The 23,708-nt window shown below is 43.0% G+C and overlaps 1 protein-coding gene across 2 annotated transcripts in view; it reads left to right on the forward strand.

Moving 5' to 3' along the window:
• Positions 1-23,708, forward strand: part of LOC113573751 (rab effector Noc2) — a 45,010-nt gene that overhangs the window by 1,819 nt on the left and 19,483 nt on the right. Inside the window, exons 2-7 of one of the 2 annotated variants that reach the window (XM_027004239.2) lie at positions 1,194-1,275; positions 1,555-1,645; positions 1,777-1,920; positions 2,774-2,903; positions 5,189-5,275; positions 17,091-17,250. In XM_027004239.2, coding sequence (XP_026860040.2) covers positions 1,245-1,275; positions 1,555-1,645; positions 1,777-1,920; positions 2,774-2,903; positions 5,189-5,275; positions 17,091-17,250 — 643 coding nt within the window. In that variant the 5' untranslated portion in view covers positions 1,194-1,244. The remainder of the gene's footprint in view (positions 1-1,193; positions 1,276-1,554; positions 1,646-1,776; positions 1,921-2,773; positions 2,904-5,188; positions 5,276-17,090; positions 17,251-23,708) is intronic. The other variant, XM_035527194.1, reaches the window with a different exon arrangement.

The raw sequence follows: 23,708 nt of genomic DNA on the forward strand, positions 1-23,708 counted from the left end.
GCTGCGGACATCACGATGTGGTGTCATCTCATGACTAAACGCTTCAGGATCAGCATGGTACCTGGGTCGTTTTAGAAAGGATTACATGTCAGCTATATTTTATCATTAATGAATACATGCTGTTTACTCTCCAGAAGTACTTAGAGCCATGGTAGGCTTTGGCCAGCAAGTTTGTGTCTGGGAGGTGTGAGTGCATCACTGCTGAGCTGTGACACGTTCTGATGTTGCTGACCTGCTGCATTTCAGGGCTCCCTTGTTTATACTCAACTCTGCCTGAGGCCTGAACAGCAGTGCTGTACAGAGGGCATTAGGTCGCATGGAAACGTAAACACACTCTGTCGCTTAGTCATAAAAGAGCTGTGTGTGTGTGTGTGTGTGTGTGAGAGAGAGAGAGAGAGAGAGAGAGAGAGAGAGAAAGTGTGTGTGTGTGTGTGTGTGAGAGAGAGAGAGAGAGAGAGAGAGAGAGAGAGAGAGAAAGTGTGTGTGTGTGTTTGTGTGTGTGTGTGAGAGAGAGAGAGAGAGAGAGAGAGAGAGAGAGAGAGAGAGAGAGAGAGAAAGTGTGTGTGTGTGTGTATGTGTGTGTGTGTGTGTGTGTGTGTGTGTGTGTGTGTGTGTGTGTGTGTGTGTGTGTGTGTGTTAAAGAGTGTGGCAGGTGTTATTATTCTCATGACTGTGCTTTGTAGAAAGCCCACACTGCCAACCATAATTAAACCCAGATAAAATATGGCTGTATGAGCTGTGAGGGGGTTTGGAGTGGCAGCATATCCACCTTCGTTACCTGGCTGTTTCTAGGACAAAACTCCTCTTATAAAAGTAACATTAAAAGTAACACTGAAGCTGGCCTTGAACTCATTCCTTTATATTTCTGACCTATAGCCTTGTGAGAAGGGTTTCAAAGCACAAAGTATGTTTTTAATGAACATAAACACCGGGACAAACAGTCCAGCGCTCGGAGCCCAGTGAACCGGACCGACTCCTTTCCTGCCATCCCTGCGAAGGAGAGCGAGAGCGAGAGTCCCGACCCATGGTTTAGTATCTCAGCATGAAGACTGCAGCAACGTTAGCACAACTGCAGTGCTTCACCACTCACATAACGCAGTGACCGTGCAAGTACTGGACATGTCTAAATGCAAAGGAGGGTGTCATTGCCCTTTGAGTGTCACTTCACTGTCTCTGGTGTGTTTTACCTACAGAGATGACTCTGCAACATTTCAGTGACGCAATACAACAACAAAAACATCATAATGGGGTGTCTCAGCAAACTGCTGCCCCACGGTGAGCGACTGACGTTGATGGCTTTTAAACTGACTGAAACAGATGGCAAACGCTTAAAGCTTTGAGGCACTGATCAGCAAGCCACCAATTGTTGCTCCAAGTGGGCTTCGGGACTTCTCAAATATGTCTCCTCTTTATGACTGTAGCAAGCTGCCAAGAGTAACCAAATCTAATAGACTGTAAGGAAACATGAGGAAACACTGCCATTTACATTACATACCTACTTCTTTTATTTATTTGTTTGTTTGTTTGTTTGTTTGTTTGTTGTTGCTATAATAGCCTCCTATAGAAACATGACTGACACCATGTTTGGCAACGGAAACGACCAGTGGGTGTGCCCCAATGACCGACAGCTAGCCCTGAGAGCTAAGTGAGTCATTTGGTACTGATGCTTACATATAAGATGCCGCATACCAGTAGCTGACAGTAGTTACTAATCCAGTATATGGCTCTGTGGCCTCTGCCTTGCATGCACACGTGTCCACGCGTGTCTCCCCACAGGCTGCACACGGGCTGGTCGGTGCACACGTTCCAGACGGAGAAGCAGAGGAGGCGCCAGGTGCTGAGCGAGAGGGAGCTGGACACCATCCTGAGCGTCATCCAGCGAGCCGAACAGCTGGATCTGGTCGAGCAGCAGAGGATCGGGTAGAGTTCGGATTGGCCCGCGCCGCTCGCCTTCTCTGGCGCTGCCCTTTTCTCGGGAGCGAAGAGCGACGTCGCTGGTGTAGCACTTTGTCACGGACCATTTTTGAAAACATGTGCACGCAAGTCTCTTATTCAAGCTGGGAAGATCATGCATTTTACTGACATTGTTAGTAAAATGTATGATCTTATTGCTGTTTTTGAACATGTTTTATTAAAATGGTCATTTGCCATCATTTGCAATTGCACATAGCACGATTGCGCCTGTAGTTTTTAGCACGAAGAAATTTGATAGTCCCCCGTAGGATTCAAACACAGCCTTCAAAACTCCCCGGTATGTCTCCTTTCCCAAAATAGAACATTCATATTTTACTTTATTCATAGATTTTGTTTATTCTGAACATGCTTTGAATTTCATTTTCAAAACTACTTGTAATTGCTGCTGCACAGCAAACGTAAACATCCACACAAAGTCAGCAAAGCATAATAGAAGTCGTGATTTCAGACTTTTTTTGATTCAACTTCTAAAGACATATGTGACTTGAATGTGCGGCTCCCTCTTTGGAATATGAGATTCATCAGGCTTTTATCAAAGAACTAAATAATCACAATATATAAGCCCAGTGAGAAAGTCCTCAAACTAAAGCCATCAGTGTGGCTGTGCTTCGCACCATTATATGTCAAACAATATATTTTAGTTACGTGTGGGCTGAATGAACATAATACCTATCCGTTAAGCTATACCTGCGTGGTGGCATATCTCGCATGCAACTAACGTATTTACCTTTGGACCGAATGACAGCTAAAAACAAGCCTGAAACGCGTCCTACGCCGGGGGACGCGCTGTCTTTTGCAGGCGTCTAGTGGAGCGTCTGCAGAACATGCAGACGGCTGCGCTGGGGAACGGGCTGTCCCAGTGTCTGCTGTGCGGGGAAGCTCTGGGCCTGCTGGGAACTCCTTCCGTCTTCTGCCTGGACTGCTGCAAGGTACAACACGCTGCTTCGCCAGCAGGCCTTCGGCTTTATCACTGCACGCCTCCCTTTCAGGAACTCTAGAAGTCTTCCCAGACATGACGCTGTGGAAGAATCATATTTCTGGGTGGAAAAAGAAATCGGACGCAATGGCAGTAGGCTTCCATAAGGTAGCAGTAGAGAGCTACGCAAGTAAAACCAGGGTGTTATTTAGGTTATTCTAATGCAGTTTCCCATTATGGCCACCGGGGGGTAGTGTGTGATTAAATTACATGCTCACTGCCTGTTCTGCTCTAGTAGTTCATGTTTATACTCATTACCGAGGCTTTGTGTAGATTGTTCGTCCAAGGCCTTACCCAGGTTCCAGGGCCGATTGTTTCCAGATGAAAATAGTGATACAGTAGGCCTCTGGATGGATGCGTGCAGCATGTACATACATACACACACATGCATATCCACAAACTGACTTGAAGGACCAGGGACCATGATGCACATGGCCTGACTCCGTAAATGAGATTGTTTATCCATAAACCTTTGCTGGGGTGATGGTTATAGATGCATTTCCTTCTTAAATACAAAGAGACGTCTAAGTCTCAGCTGTTTTTTAAAATCAGGCCCCTAACCTGTGTGATCTTGACATCTGTTGCTGAGATTTAAATATATTGAGATTATTAAGATAATTATAATTATGCTGTTAGTAGCATAATTATTTTTAAACTGCATGTACCCACAGAAAGGTGTTAAATTGTTTTGCTAATGTCATATGGGATATGTCAGGTGCCAGGTGATTATTGGACTCTGGGAATACAAAGAATTGGAATACAATTTGCTCAGAGCACAAGAAGAAATCATTTCCCCCCTGTGTTCAGCTATTTAATTCATTTTGAGATTCAAGAATGGCTAACTATAAACAACCTCCTCACGGATAAATTATTAACTTAATAGGTTTTCGGTTGGTGTGTCGAAATGTTGTTTTTTTTCGGGAGTAGCAGAATGAAGATGGGTGGCTGTTTGGACTCTGGCCTTTTGTGACCGCAGCTAAACTGCAGCGCTGCCATCAGTTGTCATTCAGAGCTAGAAGCAAATTATGCAAAGCACTAGTGTTTGGTGTGAAGATTCTTTTTGAAGAGTTTGTGGAAAATTGAAGGGCCCCCTGAGTGGTCTCTCTCTCTCTCTCTCTTTCTCTCTCTCTCTCTCTCTCAAAACCAATCTAAAAATATAAAACTCAGTAAAGGCATAATTACCAGTACATCTCCTGGCTATTGTCTTCCATTATGGAAAGCTTGATTAAAGGTTCTTTTTGCCTTCCTGTTACAATGCCATATCAAACCTTTAGCATTCAAATTGATTCTTGAACTCCAATTCACCAGAAGTCAATGCAATATCCTGTTGTAATTACATTTCTTCTACTAAGGAAAGTCTCTGTTTGTGCCAGCACTGGGCATTATTATATACCTTTCTCCGTGCTTTTTGGTAAATTATACATCTGTGCATATGCCTGTCTTAAATATGTGTTTGACTTCCTCTTTATCGGTTATTTAAAATCAGATATTTTTCCAGATCCATTTGGCGGTTTTTGCTTTAATCAACTTTGTTGCTTGTAATTGCATTTTGTAATTTCTTGAGTGCAATTTTGTAAAAACGGTAGGGCTATTGAATAAGAAAATGATCTGAAAGCAAACCCTGATGAGAGAAATGATTCAGGTTTGAACTTTTGGATTTAACTACAATGCCTGTTTGAGAACAAGATGGGTATCTGAGTAAAATGTAAAATTCTATTATATATAATTACGTTATATAATTTATGGTAGCCTGCAAAGACACACTATTGTCGTATACTGTATTAGCAATGTGAAATTTAGACATTAAAACAATGCCTACATGTATGCCAGTCATATATATCTGCGGCAGGGCAAATAAAGAATTCTTCCTCTGCTATTAGAAATGCAGAGTTTACCATACTCTTTCATTATGTGCACATTTCATGTTCCTTACTTTCATGGGTTTAATTGTTTTTATACTTTGTATCTCTTTCTGAAAAATATCAAAAGGTCTAACCAAGTAAAGCTTACGGTGTTGTAGGCAGCAGACTAGTGACACTGTTGGGTTGGGGAGGGGGAGTCGTGCAGTGGGGAGCCTTGGAATGTTCAAATTGCATGAAATCATCTTCCTTGAAGGAGATGATTGATTCATCTGATTTGCAAATGCTGCCTGTTACAACGATTTCTCATTAATCAGTTTACCCTTTGTTAGAAATGGACTTTCTTTCTTTCTTCCTTCCTCTGGTCTTTGATTTTCAGAAAGTGTGCACCAAGTGTGGGATAGAGACACCATGCAGTCAAAAGAGAACCCAGTGGCTGTGCAAGATCTGCAGTGAGCAGAGAGAGGTAGGTTTACAACTCCACACTGCCACTGCCTTAGGACACCACCCCAGCACACACAACAGCAACCAGAGAAAAACGCGTACACTTTATGAGCCGGTAACTGCAATGATTCTGCCTGAAAAAGAAAACAGACCCTAACAAGAATTGCATACTGCGAGTCATTTTGTGCCTTTCCAAACATTTGTTGGCTTAGTGGACTGTAACTCAAGGAGACATTTGCACAAATAAATGTGCAGTAAAAAAAACCCTGTTTTTTGAGGGTGTGCATGTTCAGACCTCAGGCCTTTGAGGGAGTACACATACAGACCCCAGGTCTATGAGATTGTGTGCATTTGGACCTTATATTGGAGGGCATGCACGTTCAGGTCTTTGAGGCCATGCATGTTCAGACTAGCGATCCGCATTTACATTCAGACCTCAGATCTTTGAGGGCATGCATGTTCAGAGCTCAGGTCTTTGAGCACATGCACATTCAGGGCTTTGAAGGCGTGCACGTTTGGACCTCAGATCTTTCAGGGCGTGTACGTTCAGAAGTCCGAACTTTGAAGGCGTTCACATTCAAACCCGAGGTATTTGAGGGCATGGACGTTCACGTCTCAGGTCTTTGAGAGCATTTGTCGTCATTAGAACGTGACTCATGAAGGGAACTCTATCGCAAGGCTATGCCCAAGCAAGTCAAGTCAAACGCCCTTTTAGCTGAGTCTGAGCCCTTTAATGTAGTTGATTTAGAGGGTTGCATTATGAGCTGTAGACAATTTTTGCCTAGTGTTTATAAGATAGCTGTAAGGAAATTAACTGCTATAAAACAATGATGTAATTTCTACTTGCCAGAGGTTTTCTATTTGTACATGATAAGTGTGCAATAACACATTTAATACAGTATTCCCTGAATGGCCCCTGTGATATCTTGCAGATAATTCAAGACTGCAGTGTATTGTATCTTGCAGACAATTCAAGACTGTGCTGTAAAAGAAAACAGCAGCAATATCGTAAACAAGCGTGTTCAAAGAAGTAGCTTTCGTTGCCTGTAGGATATTGTCACACCGCATGAAACGCGGCTGCTACTGACTTCTGCTTCTTAGCTCATGAGAAGGTCTTTCGTCTACCAGAAGGTCTTTTGGTGGTAGACTGCTTACAGCCCTCGTAAGGGCAAGCCACATGAAGCCAGGAGAAGTGTCTCCTGAATTCAGGTGGCAGATACTCTCCTGTTGCCCTGGCGTTCACACGGACAGCCAAACAGGAAATCAACATAGTCACCGTGAATACTTCACAAGTCCCTCTTGTCAGGAAAGTGAGGGCACTGTATCCTAAAAAAGTCAGGCTATGTAAAACTTCACATTATGTTTAGATATATAAGCCCTGCACTGCGTGGAGCATCACAGTGTCCGACCTGCGTACACAGAGTCACCAGTGAGCCTTCAGTGAGACAGCACCAATGTGAGAGCACCTCATCAGGGATTGGACAGATAATGAAAGCTTGCTGTCCCTGGCTGGATTTGGGAAGAGACCGATGCCCTTGTGCTCTTTGAGCAGGGAATTCAACCTCCTTATAGAGGAGGTTGACTTCTGAGATAGCAACTGTGCTATCCTGTTGTTTTTTTTACGCACTTCAAGTCCTGTGCGATTTGCTTGCTGTTATTGCATACAGCGTTAGTCAGGCAGCATATTTGGATAATTAGTGTTTGTAAAACGTTCTAAACATGCTCAGCGTGTTAGTTTTAAGTTATATACAATGTGGTCTTGCTCCCATCTGACTTTGCATTATAGACACAAAAACGATTGACAGCCGCATATACTTTGATATCACAGAATGCCTGTAGCGACCTCTGTGACAGTCATGTTTTGAAAAGGCCAAGGAATGATTTCTCTAAGTGTACGAAATACAGGTTCTATGTTTTCATATCTCCGCAGAGTGAGTTCACGGCAAGCGGTACTTGCATTTGCCTTTGACTCTGGCGAGGTTTGATTTCGAGACTGCGCGTGAGGAATTTGTTGAGTTCCTTGTAATAAGAATACGACCTCACCCTAGCATAGAAAACGGAGTGAAAATGACTCGTCTAAGTGTATTGTCACGGTTTTCATGCACTTGTTCATTATATGTGCTTACAGGACTCTCCACACCACATGCAGGGATGTTTATTTTTGCATTAGAATAAAGGTAGGCGGTGTTGGCAAATGTTCTGTTCATGTCCTTTCTGATGCAAAACAAACGTACAGTCTCCCGTTTTTACGCTAATTGTAATTTTAAAGTGAAGGCCTCAATTCACGTCGCCTAACTAGAGTCCGGATGTTAGCGTGGTATACTTTTACAGACATCTTTAACTTTCATGCTACGTAAAGTATAGATAAATCAAATAATACACAACATTTTCACTTTTTTCCTCCTAAAGAGCGTTTGTAAAACCAAATGGGGAGCGCCTCGTCCACGTGTCCTTGTGCGCGTGTAGCGCAGAGCGGTACTGGATGTTGTTATGACGTCGCTCCAGTCAGCCCCGCGCGATCTCCCGCGTGCCCAGGTGTGCAGCGCTTCAGTGGCCGAGAGACCGGCGCAGACGCTGATAATGGGCTGTGGGGAGAGTGATTAAATAAATAACAGGGAGGCTGATTGTTGAGTGTCACGGCTAGACAGAGACGCCGCAGCATCTTTATAGCAAGTCCTTTGTGGGGGGGGGGGGGGGGGGGGGGGGGGGGGGGTTTCCTCGGCGACCGAGTTTCTCAATTAAACCGCAAATTATCATTGTGAATGTAGGTGTCTGTCATAGAATGCTTATTGTCATGCCATTCAAAAGAGAAAAAAAAAACAGCTGCGGCTATAGGCTTATATGTTTGGTATAACTACAATAAATTGGATAGTCAAGGTCTGAATGATGCCGAGGTAAACCGTGTCTAGTTAAATGTAAATGGTTTAGATATTAGTGGTACACACATCTATATGAGCTGGGTTATAATGGGCCCTGCTGTGTGTGTGGACCTGTCAGTCATGATGAATTTGAAAGCTGGCGTAATTCACTCACTGAAGAACTTGCGTCAGTAGCCTACCTCAGACGTAATAAATAGCTACTAAAGCATAGTCCTACCTATGAAGATAGATATCATTCTTTTTCCTAGTGTTTAGGCGTATTTTACTGAATGGCAGTCTTTGGCCGTCTTATCTGTGAGTCTCACAGAGTCCGGGGAGCTCCTCCGTTCGGTATTATTCAGAATACCTGCGAGGCCGAGGAAGCTGATGTGTACACAGCTCACGCTATCAGATCTGCCCTTGCCGTCATCCCTGGATGCAACACGTTATCAGAGCGGGTCTGTATTGATCTAGCCCAACCCCCCACGCACGCACACCCCTCCCGCTCCGCCCATCCTTTCGTCTGCAACACATTTGGAATTAAAACGGTCTGTCTTAGAAAACAGGCAAAGCCGCATCCAGTTTATTTCAGGAAACAATGAAAAACCAAACAGGTCGAACTGAACTGTTTTGTGGTGCTCCCTGATGATCTCAAGTGACAAACGGAAGGTGGCAAGCTCACATTTTTGGGGTGCATTCGGTCCTTCTCATTGAGTACGGCAAGTGCACCCGATATGGAAGTAGCATTCAGCCCATTTGACTCTGGGAATCCGAAACTTTTACTTTAGTTGCCTTGTCGTTCAGTTCCTGCTCACACGTGGTTGATATGCCACTTCCTGGCATGTCATCTGATGCTCGGAATTCCACATGGAGGTATGATGAAAATACCCCAAAAGATCCTTTAACCCCACTTACACCTTGAAGGAATAGGTGGTATCTTAATAGCTTTGGCAAGCCCATTTGTGATGACCGTTCTTGTATGCAAGGCATTTTCACGTCACTGTAGTAAGTATACGATGCCTAAATGCTTAGAGGACATTTTATTGGATAATTGCCTTTTGTTAGGTTTCCCCCCTAAGATCTTTTTGTTCATGTTCTCCTCCGCCTTGCAATAACATACGAACGGATATGGTTTTTATCCCAGTGCTCTACGGTTTTGGGTTAGATTACTATTTTCGTCTTAGTAGTGTCTGTGAAGAGCAGGCAGTGATAATATTTCTGCGCAGCGACACGAACTTACTATTAGGACGTCTACGAAACGTGTAATTAGGTATGAGCTGTAGCTCGCAAACTATTTTCGCATCAGTGGCTCTAACAAGGTGCATTTTAGCAACGCAATACTTTGCACCCAACACGTATAAATCATTTGTCTCTATTAATTTTGGCTTTTTGTTCGCCTGATGCCTTTGGCTTTTATTTTAGCTTCTTTACAGTTGAGTTTATCAACAATTCATTCGCATAATGAAAATTGTTATTTCCCGTGATTTTAGTTGCGCTAGATACGATCATTTGAGAAATTCCCAGATAATCCAGAAGATAAAACACGGCTCAACTGCGAAAGGCTCGACTCCGTGTCTGGAGGATGATCGTGAGAACAGTTATGACTGCGTGTCTAACTCCAGACTCCACCGTTGGAGCTCAGCGTGGTCAGTCGCAGCCTTGGGGAGCCTTGAAGTTTATTGCCGCTTCATGAAGACGTGCAAGCATGTAGAGGAAAGGTTTCGTTCTCTTATCCCTTATTAAAAAAAAACGGCATTTCCTCGATGCGCCAATTTCCCATAGCTTGTTTACGAACCTCAAAATACGACAGCAAACTGTTGGAATTTACTCCCGCGCTTTCTTTTTTAATTATTGTTTGGCAACTCCCTCTATTCAAAGAAAATTTGCCTTAGGCTCCTTAGCCCAAAAGACTGATATTAACTAGATTAATCTAGTGGTTTGTGGCACGAGCGATCAAAAATGTGCTCAGGAGGAATAAACAAATGAGGCTAATTTATGCAGACTCCACGTGGAGTTTCACGATACACTTGGCGAGACCAATAAGATCTGGAGCGCTTATTGCCGCTTGGCTGGCGGTTGTACCCGATGCGAAACGACAATTCAGTCAAAACTATACTAATTCACACGCTGTCCACGCAAAGGAGCCCGAAACCTGTACCGAGAGGGCGGTGAGAAGACGGAGAGCATCTACCAATCCACGAACAGTATTTAACAGAGTATTTAATATAACAGAGCTCAGTATTTCTAGATTTCCCAGAACGAGATGATATCATATAATATCGTGAGGTTAACAGTTCGTGCGTTGAGGGGAGGGATGGGTTGTGATTGAATTTATTTCTAGAAGTTGAGGTTATCTTTATGTTCTCGTGTCGTCCATTTGAATAATGGTGTGTGTGCTCCAGCAGCTCACCAGTTAAAGTGGGTGGAGCAAGGCACTAGCATCACACCAAAGCCAGGCGGTCGCTTCCCAACACTAAGCACATATACTGTCATATTGATAAATATATAGGTTGCTCTGGATAAGAGTGTCTGCCAAATGCTCTGTCAGCATCAGGCATACTGCAGTTATAGTTGATAAAATAATCAATGCTATTAATCTGTCCAGACGTTCAAGATAGATCAAAAAACATTAATGTTAAATGTTAAGGCTATGCTTTTTCAGAAGAGTGCAGTGTGACAGTCCTGATTTTTCTCATAGTTCTGTTTTCCTGAGCGCCATTCCACATTTTAGAGCGTGGTGGATATAATGAGTTCTACAGCACACAGTGGAGAAGTTACAATGACTGTAATTCTGCTCTCTTTGGAATTACACCAGCCGTGCAGTCACATCAGACGAGCTGGGACCATTATGGCTGTGGCCGTGCAGGAACTGGAATTATACACTTCATTTTGTTGTGTTCTCATGGAGTAGCACGCCCTGTTAGCTCAGTAATGATTCACATTCATAATGTGCTTCACAATATGTGATGGTGGTACTGAACCTCAGTGATACACTTGTTTTGTGCAACTGTTGTTTTTCATGCTTCCTGCGCATTGCTTTCTGATCGTCTGCAAATGTATGTCTTGTATTCGGGATCTAGGCCATTTTCTGTTCATATAACCTAAGTGCTTTCTTCATCTTCCTTCGAAGTGCAGGTAGTATTTGGATATTAAATTTGTGTTGTAACTGGTCATCACATGTTTCAGAAGCCAGTCCTTTGCTCTGTGTTTTTCTTTTTGATTGCCAAGTTCTAAATGCAAATATAAAATTCTTTCCAGCCTAGCGAAGTGGTACTGTATTTGAACTGAGCCCAAAGACTGTTAGGCCTTTTGAATTTAAGTTCATTAGCTAGATTCTAGCTGACACACGGCTCTGATCAAATATACTGGTGCAAGTTGCTGTTCTTCAGTTGCAGGATCCTAAACTATGTTACCTGTGGAGGGCCAAAAATCAGAGGAATTACATTACTAGAGTGGTGTCATATAGAGAAAAAAGCTGTACTGTGATTAAATTGCTGCATATTGTGACATGCTTTGTAATATTCTATTTGCAGGACATGTTTTGTAATATATATTTTTACCCAAAGTATTTACACTTGTTGATTCGTGATGTTAGATAATGGGACTGTGTTGTCCATCTGAACACACAGCGTGCTCATCTGCCGTGTCTGAGACTGGGCAGAAAACCTTCAGTAAACAAGAGGAACTGTTGTGCTCTTAGAAAGCTCATTTGCATTTTGGGGCCTTCTGTGATATCAGTATTACGAAGGTCAGTATTGATCAATAAATAATAACATATCAGCTTCTTTGTTGGGAACACCTGTACACCTGCTCTTTTATGTAATTATCTGATTAGCCAATTGTGTAGTAGCCAAATACGCAGACACGGGTCCAGAGGAAGAAACCTTGAGAGGAACCAACGCTGATCCTTGTCCTCATCTGGTTCACACCGGATGGCAATCTATTAACACATAACAAATGAAGTTTGCTTTTGCTTTTAACTTTAATCTGCTATAAAAGTTATAATAGTAGTGTATAAGCTTTAATAAATAGCTATTACATATTTGTTTGTTTGTGCCAGATGGACTGGTTTGACTTCAGAAACTGCTGATTTAATTCATGCACAGCAGTCTCTACAGTTTACACAGAATCATATGAATAATAAAACATGTAGCGAGCAGTAATTCTGTGGATGGTGTGGCAGTTCTATGGAAACACACTGTTAATGAAAGAGGTCATAGGATAATGGTCAGACTGGTTAAACTGGAAGCCTGGCATAACTCAGATAACCAGTCTTTACAAACATGTTGAGGAGAAAAGTATCACAATATGCACAACCCGGTTGGTGGTGAAGTGGGGAATATGGCGCAAGATGGGCACTGTAATAGCTATGTTGCACAATTTGTATACCCCAGCCTATGTGAGCATTGTTTCTGACTATGTGCAAACCTTTATGGCCACAATTTCCCATCTTATAATGGATATTTCCAGCATGTTAATGTACTATGTCAAAAGGCACAAACCATTCCAAACTGGTTTCCTAACCATGACGATGAGTTCAGTGGCCTTCAGTCAATGGACATGAATCCACTGGGGATCCTCCGGGATGCAGTAGCGCATGATTTTTAGCATTAATGTACAGTTGGCAAATCTGCTGCAGTTTTGCAATTATTTCAAAATGGACCAAAACCTCAAAGGAATGTTTCCAACACCAGGAAATGCTTGGAAAGAAAAATGTATGGAAATGTATTATCCCAGGAGCATGCAGTATAGATTTAAAAAGCTTCTGCAATTTTATATTTATCCTTAGGATTCACACTACAAAATACCACATGTTCTCATCTTCAGCCACTACTTTAACACTCACCCAGCACAACTACCCATTGGCTTGCCTTCTAGAAGCAAGCTGGCTGACTTTCTTTTTCCCCATTAACAAGTCCGGATTAGCCGCGACCCCCGTGCCGGGACCCTTCCGCCTTTCCCCCCGGTTCCTCCCATTGTCCTGCTGCCACTCACCAGAGCCGGGTGGCACTAATAGAGTTCTGGCTCACTGGTTCTGGAGCGCAGGGCTCAAGCGGAGCGTTCCGGTCACCAGTGGTTGCACACCTGCAATCCACAGAAGTCAATTTCACAAAACACTGCCTCCCCCACCCCTGTTCAAATTAGCGATATTATCTTGCCACTAATTAAAATGCCAAGACAGGAAATTATTTGCTGCGTTCCACCATTCATTTGGCACATCTCGAATCTGTCAAAGGGCGCAATCGAAGCAAGCGTGCTACGAGACACTCCTTAGTGCGTGAGGTTTAGAAGTACATTTGAAGCAAGGGGAAGATATAATAACAGTTTTCCCTAGACATTATCAGGTGCGCCTTCTTCATATATTTGCTGGCAACCGAGGAACAGAGGAATAGAGGATTCATGAGGCACTGAGTAATAGCATTAAACTAGGAAACCCTGCTTTCCGTATAGGATAGCAGTCATTACTGTGCCTGGGTCAGGTATGCTGCTGTTAATCAGTGGTGATTGTTGTGTTCAATGGTGAACAATTACATTGAACATGTTTATATATTGCGACCCCCACTCGCAGTGGTTTCATGTTGTTGGAAATGAGGAATGGTGCTTTCGCACCCTATTTCTTTTTTCCTCTTATATACAGCTATTTGGGAACATTTGCCCTGCTGGGTTGAGAGTGGTCTGCAATCTACATATATCCAGCCAGCCAACGATCCAATGGTCAGGGAAGGGCCAATGATGAATCATTAGAGAGTGGCTAACACACACTCCGTGTGCCAACAGATGAGCCATAGTCTATAAGTGCACACCAATAATCTTTTTTTAATGAAGGGGCTTGGCACTATAAAAATACACTACATAAAAAACATCTCAGAATGTACAATATTTAAAATGTCACACTTTGTACAAGACTTATAAGGTACTTAGAATTGCTGTCCAAGGTTGTCGCATATTTGCTCCACAAAGCTAATTAAATATAGTGTGGTAAAAGACTCACTAGATATACCTTGCAAAAATAAACCTATGGTTGGTGGACTGTTGTATCCATGTGACTGTGTGTGTGTGTGTGTGTGTGTGTGTGTGTGTGTGTGTGTGTGTGTGTGTGTGTGTGTGTGTGTGTGTGTGTGCGTTCACATTCACTGCATTGATAGGATAGGCGGGAGCCTGATGCACAGGGCTGAAGATAACGAGGCTGTAGATATTGCAGAAGACACAAATACAGCTTCACCATTATTTTCCATTTTTCCTTCTCTTCCTTGACCTTGAACAAACTTGTGCTGCTTGTATATTTTCCCCATGGCTCGTGGTCTTCCATATCACTATTGTGACCTGTCTCCTGTCCCTCTGTAAGGGAAATTAATAGACATATGAGCATTCTCAATTGACGTGAAGATATATTAGATGCACACAAACCAGGCTTGGTTTTTAATCATCCACATGTCAGTTTCAATAAGTTGACTTATTAATGTTAGAAAATGACTTAAAATTGTTATATACTCATGAAAGAATCTTGTAATTATTTGGACTGTTGCTACCCGTGTATATTCTTATTATTGCAGACTAAGAGTAGATCAAACACCAGCCAGTTGGGTAGGCCTTCCAGGGTCAAACACCAGTTGGGTAGGCCTTCCAGGGTTTCACAGCTGCACCCCCTTGTCCTTCATCATGCAGGGTAATGCCAGAGTGTTCTTCCTGGTGGACTTCATTTTGATCAGGAAACCTGTTATCTAATGGCCATCATAATGAAAGTAGATCTATGTGGATATAGCGTCCAAGGTCAGGTTGTTTTAGATCTTCTTCGTCATCGTTTGGGTGTTAGCCCAGATCTGCATCTTCATGTGTCTGTTTCTAGTTGGTAATTGGTTCTTGTCATGTAAAAGTGAAGGATATGAGCAGGCCAATTTGTTGTGTTTTGGTGTGCTGAACTTTAATCAGATAATTAGTGGATTTGCCTGTAATTAGTTACCGTGCAGTCGACTCAGTCAAATATATCAGCAGCTACAAACTCGATCTGTAAGCCTCCATAAAATGCTCATTTTAACCAATTTCATTATGTTTGAATATATTAATTCCCCAACAAAAGCTTGGCAGGGACATTAATGATCAGTCCATTTACTGCCAGCTGCATTAAACGGGCTTTTGAAACATCCTTTAAAAGTTCGGTCTTAACCTCATGGTAAGGGTCTAAATTAAATAAGTATAAGTAACATTTTGCATGCAGGAATCCTCAGTCAGAGTACATATGATTGATATATCCTACTGGCACATCATTTCCCACATGCTAAAAGACCACTGTGTGTAAGAACAGCTCTGCCTTTAATGTTTAATTAATTTGATTTGTCTCCTACTCCAGCCTTTGTCAGAAGATGGTACTGAGTACCCACATAGCGTTGTGCATATGAGGTTTTGTTTTTTTCTCAAGGTTTTTATTTTATGCAACCCCGTGAGAGAAATGATGACACAGTCCACTCTGTGTTCGTAGTGTCATTCTCTGTATCAGCCATTACTGACATCCACTTTTGATCATTTCTGTGTATGTGCTATGCCAAATTTGGTTACTGATAAAGAAATGTTATTCATTCATTTCTTCACCATTCTTTCATTGAGAGACATTCTTTTGTTGCACATAGATTGTCTTTTGTTTCTGAAATTCAATTTCATGCAATTACTTCAAACGGTGAAATGAAGTAGTTTCAGTGCAAACATCTTTAAAATCTTCATCTTTCCTTTTTTGTTGTCAGAAAATTCTTTTCTATTACCAGGCTAATAAAAAAAATTGTCCTTTTCCTCGTACCATAATTTAAATCCATGGAAATTGAGGGGGAATTTTTTTTTTTTTAAAGGGTAATATATATATATATATATATATATATGCGTATGTATTTAGCCATTGTTGTCATTTGATTGGAGTGACAATAATTGTTTTTTATGTGTAATATCTCCTTTTAAGTTCCCACTACAACCACAAAAAAAGTTATCCAAAGACTGGCCAGTGAGAAGCTTCCTCAGAGAAAGGGCATTGCTCAACAGTCACAGGATTGGCTATAGCTCTGTGCCACATTTGCATGAGTGTGGCTGGCTCATAAATGGTTGGTGGTTTAGGTGATGGAGATGGTAGCTGGATGGCTCCAGCTGGGCGATGATCCCTGCCAACTGAGCACCAGCTGCTGCTGACCCTGACATTTTAGTTCCTGTTATCTGTCGCTATATAACCATGTACCAGAGTGCCAGAACTTCTATGCTTATCAGTAATGTCATCAGACAGACTGGCTAGCCACAATACCTACACCATACTGTATTTGGAATGCTTTCTACAAAAGAGTTTGAGACAGCCTACGTGATGTACTGCTGTATGCTTTTTTAGCTACTTTTGGCTCTGTATAACTAAGAAGAATCCCTTAGCTCTGATCTGAAGCCCTGGCAGGGAAACCTTTAAAGTTGGCTATTGCCCGGAAATAATCTGGCCTTTTAAGAAGATGATGAATGATTTATGGTATCCCATCATGCTTTGCCACACTGCCACACTGCCAAAGTCCTGTCCAGACAGGAACGGTTGAAATAAACTGGCCCTGCATACCTTCCTGCAGGCACAGGCCATAATATGAAGCCATTCCACCAAAGAGCAGCACTGTCCTGAACAGCTCGAAGGAACAAGATGGCTTAGAAGTCAAACACTGGAGAAGTTGAACATGACCAGTCACAACCCCACCACGCTGTTTATGTGCACCATGCAATTACTCCCAACTCCACCTCAGCTACAGAACACTATTATTCCTTTCCTCAAGGTCAACTGTGTCATGTCAAATCCTCCGAATACCTGCTGTGATTGTTGTTTGCCTCATGGACATAATAAATCTCTGTGCTGTCTGCCCTCACAACTCATATAACTAGTGTTTCTCTCCATTTCTTTCTCACTCACTCCCACCATCTCTCTCTCTCTCTCTCTCTCTCTCTCTCTCTCTCTCTCTCTCTCTCTCCTACCAGGTGTGGAAGCGTTCGGGGGCCTGGTTCTACAAAGCGTTGCCGAGGTACATTCGTCCAGTGAAAGATTCACTGTCAGACATCAGGAGGCCAGTGGCAGCGAGAGAAGAGCAACCAGTGGCCAGAAGTCTGCCCGCCACCTACACGTGGGCCCATAGCAAAGGTCAGTATGGAGATCTGTAAAATCTATTCCATTTGATTCCATTGGATTATTTTGGAAATTTTATGTAAATTTTATGTAAAACTGATGTAAATTTTAAACAAGTATTCTGGCCCATTTTGGCAAACCTGGTGCAAGATCCAGGTCAACTTTTAAAAGCGAATTCAGAAACATTTAGATTAGCTGCAGAGTTACGTCTGTCGGCAGTCATCAGTGGCCACCACATTTACAAGACTTCCCACGTCCTGTCATTAATGTAATCAAAGCCCCCAGCATCGCTCAGTAATGGTCGTTCAGTCACCCGATTGGCCCTGAAGTGCCTCAGCACAGAGTGAAATTTGCCTCTCCTAGTAGAAATGGCTAAAAAGGAGAGGCTTATGCCAAAGTAAATTGGCCATGGCACGGATAAAAATGAAGCCGTCTGTTGTGTCTGATAAGTCATCCTTTTTTGTGCAAAGTGAGAAGCAGGTCCCCTCGAGACACTTTTAAGTATGTGCTAACAGACAGCAAGACAGTCTGTGACCACATGACATGTCCCTGTAGGCCCCAGTAAAACAAGCACCATCCGTCATTGGTTAGGATCCTTTGCGGTCATGACCACCACGAGCTGCCCAATTTTTCAGCTGACTGATGTTACGTATGTGTCTGGGAAAAAGCAATTAATCTTGACATTATGATTTTCTAGATGGTATTTCTCATCACGCCCCCCAGCTGCATGCGTTTCCAGTATTTGGTGCTATAAATAAGTGCAGGTGGTGTGAACATGCATTTGTTGTCAACTAAGCCCACACGCATATGTTGCGCTGTCTTGTGTTGCGAAGAGGTGTGTACGCAGTCACAGTGGTCAGTTTCATAGTACATCTTTGTCAACTCAGACCCCTGTCTTCTGTCATGCACCCGATGGGTATTCGATTTCGTTTTCACTCCAGGCCGTTAGTGGGTAAGCATTTACTTCTGAAAATAATACCATGAGAGTCTGAAAGGGTTTTCTTACCCCATCGTGCGCAAGTATACAAAGGAGAACGGAGGAACTTGTATGGTGGACTGTTGTCGTGGAACGGTCCGGAACACTGTGGAAGGCTGATTGGTTCAGATGACTGAAGGTAAACTGCATGTTTCTTTGGCTGTCTGCATGTAGGCACGTGAGGGGAGATTTTGACTTGTGTTTGTTCTTGTCACTTGCCTTCTGTTATTGAAAAGACAGCAATTGGTTGCTTTAATTACCTTCATTATCAGCAAGGCTTGTTGAAAAAGGAGCCTTGGAGTTCACTGCCAAAGCTCAAAGGCTGTGTTTTATATTCTTGCTTTTGCTGGGGCTGCGCTTTGTGAGTTCTGAATTCACTGAAGTACTCAAAAATGCTCGCATGGGGGCTGTCAGCGTAATCTGAAGTCAATATTTCACCACACTGTCAAAGCAACGACTGCATGATTTTTCTGAGTGTAGGCGTCGTTGAACCCAAGCGGGTTGGATAATTTGATCCTATTTCAATTAGCTTCTTCTGAATGGCTTAGCTTTAGCTTCTGATATTTTTTCTCCACTGCTGAAGTAAACAGTGAATATAAAGCAATGTAAATTCCCTTTCAGTGGTTTTTGGAGCAGACATTTTAGTACAGTAGAGTATGGTGTCCTATCAAGCATAAGAAATTCACACTAGATCATTGTTCATTAAATATATCTTTGAAATAGAGACACTGGCATCCAGCCCCACAGCCTGTCCAGCCCCACAGCCTGTCCTGCCCCACAGCCTGTCCAGCCCCACAGCCTGTCCAGCCCCACAGCCTGTCCTTCCCCACAGCCTGTCCAGCCCCACAGTCTGTTCTGCCCCACAGCCTGTCCAGCCCCACAGTCTGTCCAGCCCCACAGCCTATCCTGCCCCACAGCCTGTCCTGCCCCACAGCCTGTCCAGCCCCACAGCCTGTCCTGCCCCACAGCCTGTCCTGTGGAGCACTGTAAAATAAAAACGTCCATAGTTATTGAAAGTGCACGTATATAGTAAACATATAACACACTGGTAAGTTTCTTTCATAATGCTTTCAGCCTATAACCTGAAGGTTCTGATGTCATGGTACGGCCCCTCCCCAAAACGTCTCCCTGTCTATGTGTGTGTGTGTGTGTGTGTGTGTGTGTGTGTGTGTGTGTGTGTGTGTGTGTGTGTGTGTGTGTGTGTGTGCGCGCGCATTCGTCTGTATGGCCATGCCCTCATATTGTGCATGTATATATGTCTTGTGTTTGAGTCTGTGTGGGTCGATGTTTGAACCCAATAGCCTGCATTCTTTGCTCGTGTTGACATGTCTAAATAAACGTATGTGTTTGTCCTACAAACTCGTCCCCGCATCCTGCTCAGCCTCCTCGTCACCTCTGATGTATAGTTAACATGTAGTAATATATGGTTTGGCAGTCTAACCTTCCCCAAAGCACTAATATCAAGCTACAGATATTGTTTGAAGGAGCAGTTATTAATCTTCTCCGGCCCAGTTGAATACCTCTCTCCATCCACACCCTTCATCTTTGCTGGATTCCTCCTGCCAATTGCACTTTGACAGTCTCATGAATTAATACTGGCAGGTTAATCAGTTTAAATTTATGTAAACGTTATAAATGGGGCTCATTGGAATTGCATACAAAATCCCACATTTGGCAGCCATAACAGATCTGTGATGGTAATACACTTGCCTGATGGGCTCGCGCGGGGTAATGAGAAGCTTATGAAGAAACGGAGAAGATGGAGTCAAACACCCTGTGCAAATCCGGACATTCTCTTCCATCGCTTCATTTTCCTTTTCTGTCTGTCTGTTTTGTTTTGTTTTGGTTTTTTTTATTGATCATTCCACCTCTTTTGTGGAGAATAGCCACGCCTGCTATTATTTGCCCTCAGGGTTCCTTTAATGGTGAGTTGGTGATGCCATCGGCTTTTGCTTTGCCCCCTGCTGGAGCAGGGGCTTCACCGCGCCGGTCGCCATTGTGTTTTATCGGGGGTGAAGGAGCCCAGCGCAGCAGCATGCCGCAACGGTGTCAGACTTCTGAATAGGAGGGACTGAATTCTATGCAGGAGCATTTTCCTGGGTCCCAGTGTTGAACTCATGCTGAGGCCATTCTGTTCCGTGACGGCGAATTTGGGTTTCATGGTTTATTCTGCATGTTTTCACTAAGGACATTTAATTGGCTCGGCAACACAGACATGGGTATGGAATTCTTGTCCAAGAAAACCTGTTGTTTAGATTGTCCCCATTGGTACTCGATCCAGAGGTCAGTTGGTACATTGTGCATCCTTACGTTGGCTGCACGCACTCCATCTCTTGAGAATTCCAAATGCCAGCAGCAGATAATTGGTACTTCTTCCTCAAACTTCTACTCATTGACAAATGGTAATGCTTTCCAGAGCCATGACTAAGAGATCCCTGCAGGGCTTCCTCTGCACTGGCGCACAACCAGCCCCATGCTGATTACTTCCGAACAAGGCCGTCCAAACAGGCCTGATTGGGGGCTTAGATTTGAGGGAACTGCGGCTTTCAATGGCAGCATCTGGAGAACTGCGGGAGAAGATGATGCGTAAATGTTTATCCCAGCATCCTTTAAGATGTAGTGAGATGGCGAATGCCGTCGCCTCCCTGAGCCAAATATGACTTTTTACCCAGTGCGAGTGAGTATTGATTTTAGATTTGTATTTCATAGCTTCCAGACAGGCTGCAAATTATCCCCAAAAGCAGAACAAAGGCCCATAGAAAATTCCTTAGTGCTTGCTTTTCTTATAAAGACCCTGTGAAATGTTCATGATGTTTTGATGTTTTATTGTGAGATAGTATACTTTTTTTTTTGCAAGTGGCTTTTTATGGCAGCTTTAGATGTCATTTTTGCGTTGTTTGGATTGAATCACAGCTGCTAATTTAAAAGGCCAGTCTGCACTGTATGAAAGGTTCAGCAAAATCACTGAACTTATTGATGTGCTAGAAAGGCAGGTGTCTGAAAATGACATCACCAACAAGGGCACCAAGGTGTGAAAAGCTCCAAGACAGAGCACAGATGCCACTGGATGATTCGCTACAATAAACTCTACTGTCAGTCACGCACTGAGTGTGTTGAAATGTTCTAATAATGTTTCCTCTCTGAGTTGTAATTTAGACATGACTCTGAGCAGCAGGCATGTTTGAATCGCTGTGCTACAGGGAGCGTCCCAGCGTGGCGTCCTGCCTCTGTTAAAGAACGCTGGTGGTAAGATGTGCTCTGCCTGATGGACCTAATGAAGACAGCAGAAACAAGACAGAGATGATTAGAGGGTTCTGGATGAAAGGCAGATTGCATGCACTTACAAGCTGGCCCGCGCGCCAACACACACACACACACACACATACACACACACAGACACGCGCAAGCACACACGCACACACACACACACACACACACACACCCAATACACACATACACACACACAATACACAATTCCGACATATGTGCTGTGCATACCCATATTGTAGTTACATTGATAGGATAAAGAAACTCCTCAAACCCTCGCTAATTCGACTCATTTATCGCATTTGTCTATACCAATAGCATTCTTTCTGTTATTCCTTCTCTCAGTTCCAAACTCTGCAGACACTCTTTCTTCTTTCTTCTTTCTGGTACCGATTTGATTTAAAGTAAACAACCACATTGTATTTGCTGAGGCCGTTAACTGTAAATCTGACAAGCTCGGGCCGTGCAATCTGGGGAACAGTCGATGTAAGCATAGCGCCCTGAGCCTGGCCTGCCCTGTCATAGACTCTAATGTGATTAAACATGTTAATGTTGGCCAGCAAAGGAATGTCCAATGCAAAGTGTGTTCTGCTTATGGTTGGCCCATGCAATCATGCAGTTTTTTTTGGGTTTTTTTAGTGCACTATGGCTCTGGGGCTTCCGCTGTCATTTTGATTAAAGCTCACATGCTGAAACGTCCAGCTCAAAAGCAGGTACACAGCCATGGCTGCAATTTCTTTTGCCCTGTCCAGGCATGATATCATGGTGATCAGAGTGTGTGACAGCAGCATGTATCAGGTTTAGAGGAGCAGCTTCATGGAAATGCTGCGGAAATGCTGTGCTTCCATAATATGCAGCGCTGTCTGCAGCAGGGACAGATGACTAGACGATACGTTATCATCACTGTGATCAAATACGCCACAGTGCTCTCTTCTGTGCATATTACACATTTCATCTGCGCTTTAACCAAGCACGTCCAAACATATATATATTTTCATGTATATATTTTCAGAACCTGTAACTGTTGTCAGAGTATCGGAATAAAATTGCATGGTAAGAGGCTGTTTGAATTCTGGGCTGTTATGCCATTATCTTATTTTTGATGTGTAGCTGATGCACTGGTGGGGGTGTGCATTCTTTTCAGTAAACCTCAGAGAAGGTAAATCTTTCTAGCAAACCTCAGACAAACTAAATATCTTAATTCTGTATCATAAACATAGTCTGCCTTAATGTGCACATAACTGAACAGTGGCCTGCTTTTAAAAACAGCAAAAACATTCAGTACACTGCAGTCACAGTCATTTAAACTGAAAGCAGCAGACTTTATTATTCATGAACTACAGAAAGAGCTCTGGAGTGTGCAGAACTAGGAGAAGCAGCAGGAGCTTTCAAAGTGCCACCTATCACCATTAAACATTGTTCAGTTCCTCGGAATTCTCCATGAGCAATGCTGAATCTTGTCAGTGCACAAAGACTACCCACAATTCCACTCCTGATGTTCCATGGCATGCTGAGCTGCATTATTGGCCGTTATTTAAACCAGAAGCCTCTCCCACCAACCGAAAATAAATTATTATACGGACCATGTAAACGACAAATGAAGCAGAAAAAAAAACACTCCCTAGAGGTATCGTGCAATACCACATCTTGATTTGCTTGATTTGCAGTCATGGTGTAACAAAATCAATTTTCTTCTATACAGCTGTCCATATGTTAAATGAACCTGCATACAAGGCCATGATTATGATGTTTGAAATAACACAAGCCAGAGTGCCAGTACTGAATCTTTTCTGAAGCGTGAAGGCAGGACAGGAGACATGTTATTATTCTCCTGTTTATGAAGCCAACTCTGTAAACATATGAACACGTGACCCCACACTCAGGAGCTAAACAGTTTATTTGAACGGTTTAGGTTTTCCTGCCAGTGAAGAAAGTGAAGAAGTGAAGTTGATATGGCAACTTTAGGAGAGACAAACTTAGGCATTTACACACGACCCTGTTTGTCCCCTTTAAAACACCTCTGTCGTCACTGTGGCGGATACTGTACCTTCAGCTGCTGTGCTTCCTGTCTGTGGCTTTAAGCTGTCTAATTCTCACTTCTTTAAGATAAGGAATGAAAAACCTTTCAAAGTTTTGGTGTGTGTGTGTGTGTGTGTGTGTGTGGAAGGGGTTTACAGTGAGTCAGCGTTAAGCCAGAAGTCACTACTCCTATGTCTGTATTCATCAAGCC

The sequence above is a fragment of the Electrophorus electricus genome, chromosome 6, assembly GCF_013358815.1.
Source record: "Electrophorus electricus isolate fEleEle1 chromosome 6, fEleEle1.pri, whole genome shotgun sequence".
Classification (NCBI taxonomy): Eukaryota; Metazoa; Chordata; class Actinopteri; order Gymnotiformes; family Gymnotidae; genus Electrophorus; species Electrophorus electricus.